At 35.2% G+C, this 12,486-nt stretch overlaps 1 protein-coding gene across 3 annotated transcripts in view; it reads right to left on the bottom strand.

Annotated features, from left to right (window-relative positions):
* Nucleotides 1-12,486, bottom strand: part of Prkd1 (protein kinase D1) — a 230,349-nt gene that overhangs the window by 70,702 nt on the left and 147,161 nt on the right. For all 3 annotated transcript variants that reach the window (XM_010633543.2, XM_010633542.2, XM_010633545.3), the window contains exons 3-4: nt 3,743-3,874; nt 2,247-2,407 (exon numbers count right to left, since the gene is read on the bottom strand). In XM_010633543.2, the coding sequence (XP_010631845.1) occupies nt 2,247-2,407; nt 3,743-3,874 (293 nt within the window). The remainder of the gene's footprint in view (nt 1-2,246; nt 2,408-3,742; nt 3,875-12,486) is intronic.

Below are 12,486 nucleotides of genomic sequence, written 5' to 3' on the forward strand. Positions count from 1 at the left end.
CTATGCTGTAAAATTTTTTCAACTGAGCACCATGATGGAAATCTGAGGTTCAATTTGTGTGTCAAAATTGAACAAATTAAAAGAATAATGATGCTTTAATCTGTATGGAAAATCAGATATTTTGTCAAAATAGGCAATTATGGCAAAGAAAACTTCATTTTCTCATATTTTGAGAGAAAATTCACATACGTAATATCACAGAGTTGTAAAGTAGACAATCTAATGGAATTAATGAGCAATCCCACCTTTACATAGGTCAACATCCTCTTCAGAAATGGAAAATACTGTTTACTATATATAGAAACAAAAAGTTTTTTCTCTTTTTTGCCCTAATGTCATCTCTGACTAGACAGTCACTACAACTTTTAAACTATAGTTTCTGTCCTCTTAATAAATGTATAGTTCTGCCCAGTGCTGAAAAGGGATATCCAAGCATGCCTGAGCAGAGAAGGGTGGGTTTGATCCTATAAAAAATAGTCAAGACATAAAATTGGTGCAAAGGCAAAAGTGTTCCACCCAAGGTGGACTAATGTTTCCTACTTTCTCAGAAATTGAACCAAAAAAGACACTTAACAGAATACAAAAGGGTTTTCAGCATGTAAAACATGATCTAAAAGCCATGGTGTTAAGTAATGTTACATCATTATTCCCAAGGGCATTTCTTATTTAAAGTTAGCCATAAGGCATTTTTATTGTTATAATTATTAACATATTAATCCTATAAATCAAAGTGTTTCACTGCAATATTTACGCACATGCCTATATTATGTCTTGATCATGTCCCCTTCTGAAGAAAATGTTTTAAAAGCATATGAAGTCTTACATTACCAATAATTTTCAAAGCATCCTATGGCTTTTATAGCTTTTCATATCATAAATGTCTTATGCGATCATAATTTTGCAAGCATTCTGGAGAGAAATGGTTAAATGATTTAAAAATATATTTTAAGATAGACTTAAGTATTCTACTAAAAAGCTTCCATTTATCAATGAAACACTAATGAATTTTGACATCCTAAATAAAATACAGCTTAGAGCCAAGTAATTCAAATAATTTAATACTTATTCAATCGATTAAAGCAATTAAACAGTTTAGCTCAATGTACAAAAACCTACGGTAAAGGTCATAGTTACATAACCTAAATGTATATATTTATACATAATTGACTCTAGATTCCATGAGGAATGACTAGAGATTTAGAATTTTTTTTCGAGTTGTTTAACAAGTTGTTCAGGAGTTATTCCAGGTAAAACTGAAAAGAAATCATTGATTTATACTTTTGTTTCATTATGGATCATTTAATGCCTACATGACAAATACCTTCACTCTCAAGAACTATTCATAACAACAAGAATAACTTCTGAAGCTTATAAAATTCAAATTCCACCAAAGAACTTCTAGGCTGAGAAGTTAACCTGACAGTTATTTTAAAAATTAAATTTTTACTTGAGCATCTTTCAGTAAGAATATAATTTACATAATATAATTTTATAGAATAAAATAGAGCCATTCACATATATTCTAAAATGTGCATCTGTACAAATGAATATCTTTAGACTTATTTTTCTAGCTGCTGGCAGGAGTTCGTATTCACCTCCCTCAACAGTTTCGCTTAAAGAATGACTGACAACATAAGGCCCTCCCCATAAAAACTCCTTGTGAAAGTAGAGTGTGGGATACTACCATTGGTGAAAAAGTGACCTCCTTAGAGAATCACACTTAAGTCATATCCAAAAGATGTTTTACAGTTAATGGAAAGTGTTAAGCGCCATTATTATAATGTGGTTTAGTGGTGCATGTTTGATGATTATTTGCATATATACAAGCCATAAAAGACTCATATTTTCACAAAAGCCAGTTTCAAATTTTCTCCCAAAACAAATATTCAGCTGTGCCACAAATTACTCTAGTAATCAACAGAGAATATCTTTCGTCTTTGTTTTCCAAATTTTGACAAACTATGTTTTGCAACATTAACACATTGGTTTGTGCTGCTCCAGCCCTACGGCCATGATGATACCTCACATGTTTTATCATTTCACTAAACTCAGAGATAAAAGCAAACTAAGTGCTGTGGGATATTTGATGAAGTATTGACCAACCCATAGCACAGGTTATGAGGAAACAGTCATTAACACTCTTGATTTTGTCCTCACTCCCAGCACAATACCTGACTGACACTGTTATCACAAAGCCCCACAGATTTTTCATGTAAACAGGGAAATGGATAAACAGGAGGCCGTACCAGAAGGGGTTCATCAGGGGCACTGGTAGAGAGCTCAGTGGAGGATGTGCGGACAGTGCTGAGCCCGGTGAGGGAAACATTTGAGAGCCTTCTCCGTCTCACACCACTGCAGTTGTTCGGAATTTTAAATGCACATCTCTTATGGTAATTCAGACCGCATCCTGGAATGAAAACAAAAACAGCTTTTGTTCAATCAGAAATTCAAAATCATTCCACTATTACTTGTAAACTATGAATTTTTAAATTTTGAATTTAAAAAATAGTACTTCTATTTTTCCTGAGGTTACTTGAAAATTCAAAATTTCTCGTGAGCTTTCTCTGATTCCTCCTCCCCACAATCTTTAAGTGGGTTTTGAATTCTGATTTTATTAGAGAAGCTGAGCAACTACCCTGGTTATAACTTCTGCAAATGTTTGGCAATATAATGAGCCTGGGCTTTAAGGGATTTAGTAACGAAAGTCCATGTTAATTATCTAAGTGATTTTTAGCTCCCACAAATGTGAGTGGACATGAAAAGGAGATATTGAGACTACACTGATTTAAATTCTCCTTCTATAACTTGATTTTCTACACCCCCTTGAACAAATGACTTCATCTAAGTTTTCCTATTTATAAAATGAAGAGACTTGTAACTGCCCTGTAAAATTGTTACTATGAAATGTAAGACAGTTCACATACTGGTTTCTGTATGGTAGGTAATTGAACACTGGAAGTACATTTTTCACTTAGGGAAATGTTATTCTCTTTTCAATATTACTACTATTCACATGCCCCATGCAACTGCTGACCATACCTCTGAATTTCTTCATGTGTCACACAGTAAGTAGGTCAGAGAAAATTTCATGAAACAAGAGTTTAGGCAGACTATCTTCTAGGTCACTGCCACTTAAGCGTTTTCCTCATCGAATAAATTAAGTAATTGTGATGAGTGTATTTATACATTACAAAGCTTTGTCATGTTGGCCAAAGTCTAAAGAGATCTATTCTCCTCAACCCACCAGAGCAGGGGATGACTGGTGAAGGCTGTAAAAGTTCATCGGGGTGTTGCAGCATGCTGAGTTGTGCACTTCAAGGCATTTTTCCTGTGGATATGATAACACTCAGGTACTGGCATAGAAACTCTGATGTATATGCCAGATGACCCAACTCAGCAGTGGAGTGATCTTCGCTGGTTTGATTAATTTTCTGAATTTCTGCTCATTTCAATGCCTACTATTCTGATTCATGGTTTAGTTATGATACAAATTTTATTTTTGGTCTGTTGTTAATACAGATGAGCTATGATGGGAGGGAGGGAAATATGCAAATCAGCAGTCCCAGGTCAGACCAGATATAACAAAGACAGGACATTTTTAAACATGAAGAAAATAGTGTTCATACATCCAAAAAAAGGCCTGGAGGAAATTTCAGAGGACAGAGAACACTATTGCAGAGAGCACAATATAAGTGGATCTCTCCAACATGGATTTGACTTCTTCGGGAAGAAAACAAGTTACCTTCACACTTGAGGCCTTGACGCACCAGTCCCCACAGCATTTCCCCACAGTGATCACAGAAAGCTGGCGCTCGGTATGAATGAACGAAGAGAGCGTGGGGACGAATCTGGAAATCTTCAAATGTAGCAGAAGCTGTAACATCAAAAAAGAAATTGGATGGATCTGTAAGTAATTAACATGCAGATGGATCATAGGGACAAAAGCTTGGATGGGACTTTCCAGGAAAATTTAGGGAAGATTCAAGGAAATACAGCCTGCATGTGGAGACGCTATACTTTATTCTTCCTGGCTAGTTTTATAAATAGTGGCATAGCCACTCTTTCTGTTTAGCAAACTTTCAAGCCACTTCCAAATACTCAAAATTCTAGGAGAAAGCATGAATGAAAGGATTAGTCATTTCGGAAATACCTGGAATTAGTTAAAATATTTTGATTTTTTTCTTCTAAATGAACCTAAAAGGTATTCAAAAATATTGTAAAAAGAAAACCCTGATGAATTGAACCCAGACTTAAAAATAATGTATTTCGATATGACAAAGAAGAGAGACATGCCAAACAGAAAGATTTCAAACACACACCGTCAAACTGCAGTTCACTCAGAGAAATACACTTTAGTGAACTACATTCACACTTTAGGGCACCTCCTGTTATCTTTGTTGTTGTTGTTCCTTATCTTATACCGCACTTGTACAGAATATTGAATGTTCTAAATGCTATTTCAATCACGGTGCCAAGCAAGTAGTTGCACTTTGATTTCAGTTGGATGTAAAACCTCACCACACTTGCCAGATTTTTAAAATGAAAATTATTTCACTAAATTATACTTATTTAAAATTATACTTTTCCACATGATGTTTTTATTATATTATAAAAGTGGTTCGTGGTGTTTTGTGGTGATTGTCTAAATGAAGAAATAGAAAGTTATAAAGAATTGAAAATGAGAGACCAGCTCTTCTCTGAATATGCTAATGGATAGGGCAGGGTGCAGACCTATGTGCACGCAGGAGCCCACAGCTAGGACTGAGCCGCATAGTGCAGAGAACATGGTCCTGGCAGTCAGAAGAGCCAGGGGAAGTGTGCCACTGCGTGAGTGATATCTCCCTCAATTGCCATGAGCCTCAGCTTCTCACTCCTCAAAAGAGAAGGTTTCAATAACAGGAACTTCTCCAGTCTCTTAAAGTTTAAACTTCATCTGATGTTAGAACAGAGCCAGGCTCGCTTGGTTTCATAAAAGTTCCACCCCAAAAGGACTCAGACGAAAACTATCCTATATTCTTTTCTCTTCCTTCATAATTGAAGTAAGATTGGGAGCTTGAGTATTACATTTCCCACTTCAGTATTATGGAAAATGTTTTTTTCCAAGTAAAGAAGTAAAACAGGTACAGTTTGGGCACCAATCATTGATTTTGGTGGTTTGTTCAAACTGTATCTAATTGACAAGGACCTGAGTTCGATCCCCAGTACCAAAAAAAATATCTAATTATTGGAATGCTAAATTTTCTTTATACTTGTATGCAATCATGTACAAAATATCTTCCTAAAATATTAAAGAAAATAGTCAAATAATCTGTGCCAACATTAACTCCTACCTTCTTTTCTGAACCTCAAAGTTACCCCTCAGAACAAAACAATGGTGACAATACTATCACAGTAATTAGTTGAATCATTAATTATTGCAGCTTTCAAAATAAGGAACACTAGAATTTGACAATACAAATAAGAAGCTGCATTCGGACATTTTTGGAATTAATCAGGAAAAATATAAATAATTAAACTACAGATTTTCAGTGACACCCCTTTCCCATTTATGCCAGGTAAATTTGTTTTTTTCATTTTTTGAAGGGATTAACATTCATAAGCAGTTAGCACCCTTGACTTATGTTTAAATGTCGTATTTCTAAAGTTCAATTTTAATATTCTCCTGTTAATTTTAGAATAATTAAACACATTTTTTAAAATAAAACTACCAAGTGTGGTGAGGTTTTACACCCATTTGAAATCAAAGCACAACATCCATTCATTATGAGTTTACCTGTTCTGCACCCTGGGGGAAATCAGCATTAGCTGAGTATATGCACGCCGTCTCGCCTAATCACAAAATTGCACTTCAGAGATAATCACTTAGCACAGGAAAACAAAGTGAATGCTGTAATTCCATTTCATTTAAGTTTTGGAATCAAAATGGACAGGTAAGAACAGAAATATGAAAATGTCTTGAGATTTCAAGGAGGAAACAATGTGCTATCTGTCAGTCTGTCATAATCAGCCAAACAAAATTAAAACCACATGACAGGGCAACACACTAACACAATGGGTCCCTTATATTGGTATTTGTGTCTCTCTGATTTGTTCTATTCACAGCCTATTGTTATACTCCAGTGTGCAGGAGAGGAGAAAATGACATGCTTTCCTTACTCACTGAGCATTTGAAACAGGTAATTGAGCCCCAAACCCTAATATAATCAGTTCCTTTAAGGTATATTATAAATTGTTGCACAAAATGGAGTAAACTGGTTAGTAGTGCAGAAGCAATAAGGTTTCTGAAGCAAAACAAATAATATTGGGAGGTCAAAATTATTTGCATGATAAAATAATGTCAGACCTCAGATTTCTATCATTTTTACTGGCAATTTTTGCTATTTGGGAGACGTATTAACTCTAGCTATGAAAAGTTGTGACTGATATAATACGAAGAAATGTTTAACACTCTACAAGCTTTGTCTCATTCAACTTTTCAGAAGCAATCTAGGCTGCAGCTATTCTCAGTTTACAAATGAGAAAACAGACTCAGAAATTAAGGAACTGACTACACTAGGTAATAAAGGTTCTGGACTTAGCCAACAACACTTGAAAATCATACAGATTCTTTCATCTATTATCATTCAATTTATATTTCTTTGACCATTAAAATGATACAGATTATAAGGTGCATTTTTATTTTATCACTGAGAAAGAATGTTTAAAACATTGGAATCTAATATAATACATCTACTGTTGCAGGCATCTTACCTCCAGTAATGTTTAAAATATTGGGGAAATCAAATATTTCATACAACAAAATGTATAAACAAATTACTTGTGTTTAATAAAAAATTATTTTAATACACATTCCCCGTGGACTCCACATTTTCAATCTCTCCCCTCCAAACAAATGAGAGTTAAAAAATAATTCGCTTTTTTGAATTTTTACAAAAAATAAAATATAGTTAGATCTGTTTCAGATTTGAGGGCACAGGATAGCCAGTGCTGCCACAGTGAATCATTAAGTCTGGCCTAAAGAACATTTTGAAGTTTTCAAAGTTCTAAAAGATTTGCTGTGTAAACCTTTATTTTGAATTTTTGTTTGTTTGTGTCCTTCACATCTAGAATATTGAAAATAACTTCTGGATACCAATGCCATACACATTGTTTTTTTTTTAATTGAGTTTGTTGGTACATTTTAGGTATATAGTACAGTTACATTCATTATTGGGATCTTGTACCTTTACATGACAGGTCTTGGTTCTCATTTTTTTCCCTCATACACGTTGTTTTAAAATATTCTGTGGCTAAAAATCCCATATCTGTGCTAGGTGCAGTGTGTATACTTGTAATTTCACCTAATCAGGAGACTATAGCAGGAGGATAACAAGTTTGAGGCCAGCCTGGACAACTTCGCAAGATACTATCTTAAAAAAAAAAAGGGCTAGACACATAGCTCAGTAGACTATTTGCTTATTATGTGTGAAGGCTTGGGTTCAGTCCTAATTATTAGGGGAAAAAAACAGACAAAAACGTATCTATTTTACTTCCTATCACACACAGACACACACACATACACACACACACACAGACACAGAGTATATTCTTTGTTGCTTAAGAGTTCTCCATGATTGAATGAATACTATTTATAATCAGCTTATTACATTTGTGAATATATCAAATTAGGAAGTTCTTTATAGTGATCCTTCAACACTGTACAGTAACTTCTACTTAATGGTCACAGTTCTAAAAGCAAACCTCTAAAATTACATTTCCATAACTCTCTGAAGTTCTCTTGTGGAGGCCAGCCAGCTCTAATATCTTCAAATGGGTTTACAGCATATTTTATAGATATATCTAGACCCTACTATGTAATGTAATACACATTGGAAGTAGGGAAATGCCTAAGAAACGGTGCTAGTGCTGAGGGCTCAAACCCTCAAAAGAATGATGATATCTTAAATAATACGAAGTATGAAAATAGAAACATATAAAGAAAGGGTGGCTGAGTGTGTGTCGGTCTACCAGGGAGAGCTTCATCACCGAGGGACCCCTATACAGAATCCTGAAGGATGAAGAGTGTTTGGAAAGGCAGAGAATCAGATAAAGAAGAGGAAGCATTTTTATACATTTCTTTCCACTGATCGTGGCTTTTCAATGCTCCATGTTTGGAGCACGGTCAGGGTCTTAGCAGGAGTGACTCTCAACTCTCCAGGAGAAAGGCAGCAGAGCAGACAGCCCTCTGTGTCTGTGGGCTAGTTGTGCGAGACAGTGTATGTGGAATTCAGCCTGCTACATCTACATCCCCTTCCCTGCCCCATCCACACACACCTACACTCTAAGTTGGTGTTTTGTTTTTTCCTTTCAGCTGATCTTTCAAAGACAACTTTCAGATTCTTCCTTATGCAACTTGTTCACATTTTAAATTTCTGTTAACCTAGAAAGACCTAGAGTCTTGAGTTAGGGAGACCCCATAGCTCCCACTTACAAGAATATGTGATGAATTCTCGTTGAGACATTTGCAACAGCACCTTTCTGTTGACTGAAGAAACAAAAAAGGGAAACTGTTTTTTACTTCACAACTTACCAGAGAAAACAATAATGAGGTGTTACAGTGGGAACCTTGCAGGTGTATGAGTGTATCCTCCCAGAGATGGTAGAAGCCAAAAGAAAATCAAAATATATTTAGATATGTCCATTAGGAAGCTCGGAGAGTTTCGGAAAATTGTAACTGCATGGCCATGCACTCCAAAAACGGGGGAAGGGACCTAAAGGCTACAAGCAGAGATTAAAGTTACCACAAGCCAGAATGATAGTACAGTAATTAATAAATTATCCCAATAAGGAAGACTAGGAGGTGGTAACTAGATACACAAGTGTGACTGTCAGCAAATTTCTTGTCAGGCTCATCCTCAGAAAGGGAGTGCGTCACTCATACGCCAGGCAGCACGAGTTCATGCTGAATGCAGGCAGGAGGCTCTGTCCAGAGACCACTCCACAAGGCTAAAAGACAGGAAAAAGCTAAAGCTTGGAAAAGGCTAAAAGTGAATAAAAGGCTGAATCTTGTGAACAAAGGAAGAGGTAGATATAGAGGCCTCACCCAGAGAAAAATAATAGTTTAACAATAACAGAGACAAGCTGAATGATGCAACTGTAATTTTGTTTGTATCTTTTCTAAAAAAGTGGGCTATCTTTAGAGTAAACAATATACACAAAAGAGGGGGGAAAACCTGCTCAAGAAGAAAATCAAGTCTAGAATGGAACAGATGAACTAAAGTGTAAGGGTTTTAATGAGTTATTTTTAATACACCCAAATAAAATTATATATGAAAGCTCAAACGTTTATAATCTTAAGAGAACATTTAGTTCAATTGGGTAATAAATATTTGGGCTTAGTGCAATTATCCTAAAGTCCTTCTTTAAGGTTTAAAAGAGTCTAGTAAGAATGGAAAAGTTTAGTAGGAGAATAAATAATGAAGAGGTTTAGCTTTATTCCATGCCAAATATTCTATAAAGTAATGATGTTTAAAAATATGTGGTGGTTGTATGAGAGAGAAATCAATAAGACAAAATTACTAACCGAGAAATCTAGCCTATGTATGAATTTCTATTATGGTTTTATATATATATTATATATATCTCAATTGAAAAGAAAACATCACTTAAAAATAATTAACAATTAGTAACACTAGCCATGTGGGGAAAACACAATTTATAATCTTATTCTTCTATGTTGTACTAAAATAAAAAGGTTACCTGACAATATCCTATCTTGTACTAAAAAAAGATCACCTGAAGTATAAAAATTTACATGGAAATACTAAACTACAGAAGATGTAGAAAAAATAGAATGAACATTTATCAAGCTTCTAAAAAGAAAATGACTAAGATATTGAGATAATTAATAAATCTGCAAAGCGCTGGAACCAATTAATGAGAATGATTCATCAGAATGATCATGGAGCAGGACCTACTGGAGGACTCGCCCAAGAGGCATTTAATGGTCTCTTTTACTCAGCATAGTTACAATCTCTAATAATTATATATTCTAGGTCATAGAACAGCTAATTATGTTTAATGCTTTCAGGTATATAGGACATAATTACTAACATTCAAGTAGGGATTCTTAGATACTATTAGTTACCAGGCATATGGGTATCAAAACCTGTGTTCTATTAGGAAAGTTAAGCTAACATTCATTCCTGTTCATAAAGAAAGACATTCTCCTTCCCGCCTCTCTTCTTCTCTTTCTGCTGTAAAATGAGAAGCAAGCAGCAGGATAGTAAGAATGTTTGATGACAAGGCTAAAACCCTGCTCAAGAAGTACTTTAGCATCCACTCATAAACCAAGGGAGTTACCTACCATTAACACGTGAGAGATCATTTACTTCTCTGTCAGGACACTGAGCTCTGTGCTGCAGTAGAACACCTGCTTTAGAAACAGCAATGCCTCTTGCCAGGGAGGGTGATCAAATATACGTGGTTATTTTTTGTCAATAAAATAAAATAAAATGTTTATTTAAAATAGTTACACAATGGAACTTTATGGAAGTAAAGGAAGATAAGTATAAAATGAAATTTTTAATGCCATCTATCATTAAGAAGCTGGCCAAGAACACTCTTCAACATTCTTTTGGCTCTAACTGTTACTAACACAGGACTTCTTCTTAGTCTTCACACATCCTTTTTATTGGCTTTGCAAACAGCTACCCCTCATGTTGCTAACTCCTACCCATTCCTCGGCACAGTGCCTTCCGCTCTAGGAAGCTCTCTGAAAAATGGGCATTTGTGTGAAATAAACAGCTCTGTTCTCTGGTCCTTACCTTCTTATACCACTTGTGCCATGAAGTGTGTCAGTGTATACTACCTACACTCACTTGTTTTGTGTTCATTTTGATATAACAGATTACTGGAGGATAGTGTATATGCATATATTAAAATAATCAATTAATGCTCATGGTGGAAAACATGCCTTTAAAACCCATGTTTTAAATATACAGTTATGTTTCTGCATTTCACTACATCCTAATAATCTATAAATATAGTTTCTCAAGATCAAAAACGAAGTCCATCAGAATCATAATTGGATCATATTTTTGACATATATTAAAATGTGTCTTGCAATGTTTTCTAGAGATATGCTTGTTCTAAGAGATGACCTCTTGGCTGTAAAGGCAGGATGGGGTTATAATGATAAAAAACATGAGCATCATGTAAGAGCAGATCTGGGATCTAATCCTGGTTATAGCGTATGAGTGATTTTGGGTAAGTGACAGCATCCTCTTTGGACCTCAGTGTCCCTGTCCATAAAACTCCTTATTCAAATTTACTTGGCACAATCCTTGGCATATTGATGAAACCATCATAAACAAAATTCTAGCAAAATTATTAAGAATATGGGCTTTAAGTCAGAAAGCCCAAAGTTCAAGTCCCACTTATTATTATAACTGTTTCTAATAAGTATTGTCATACTCATCATTACTAATGGAAGAGAGCACTATTTTTAAGTCTGTTGTTAATCTAGGGTACTTAAAAACTAGGGCTTTAAAAAATTTTTTTTGTTTCCTCTACTATATCATAAAACATGTTTCCATTCCAGAGGAAATTGCTTTACTATCCACTGCTCTGGTTAACACTAATTAAATGGAGCTGAGTCCACAGGGCTGTGTCTAGTTCCTTCTCTAAAATAAATCAAGTAACAGTTGGGAATTGTCATGTTGCAAGAAGGGTCACCACATCCTAATGTGACTGAATGACAAATGCCACAGCTGGAAAGAGATTAAAGAGCATCTCAGGTCAAGAAATAATATAAATGGTTGCCCCGTTTCCAACATGGAGAAAAAAAAAAAACAAAATTAAGTAAAAATATCATGGAGTCAAATTCAGGCTAATGAGTGCAAGCTCCGCAGGCACCCTGAATAGAGGGAAAGAAAGGTCAAGTCTGTTTCTTAGAAAGCTCCATCATGTATGGGAGACTCCTACCTTTAAAAAGATAATGACCTAATTTACATGAGGAACACGGGCATACAAATTACCCTGTTGATTTCCTACAAAGGGGTAGCAAGACAAAGAAGAGGTGCAGTATTGTTCATAAATGTTCTGATACACAGCGGGGCCTCTCAGGACAAATAGCATCGCTGTTGTCAAATACATTTACATGTACAGATGCTTGACTGAGGTTCTACAAGCTTATTTCAAGTTTCTTAAAGTCTCACTGTTCTTTCATAAAGGTATTTCTGATTGAAGAATAACAAAATGTTTAAAAAGTAACTTCGTGTAAATCTGCGGGGTATTCCCACTTCCAAAGAAGCAGCAGTTCAATGATTGCTGAATGCAGTTTCACACCACTGACGAAGAACCGGTTGTGTCTCAAGGATACAGTAAAGAGAACCTGCTCCTGAGAGACTCCCCATAATTGTTATAAGGAAGGAAGCTGACTGGTTTGGTTATTCCAGCCCTGTTCATTAGAATAACATAGCTTCATTAATAAAAAAACATTTTATT

This window comes from Fukomys damarensis, unplaced genomic scaffold, assembly GCF_012274545.1.
Source record: "Fukomys damarensis isolate Sample0158 unplaced genomic scaffold, DMR_v1.0_HiC HiC_scaffold_17, whole genome shotgun sequence".
NCBI classification, from domain to species: Eukaryota; Metazoa; Chordata; class Mammalia; order Rodentia; family Bathyergidae; genus Fukomys; species Fukomys damarensis.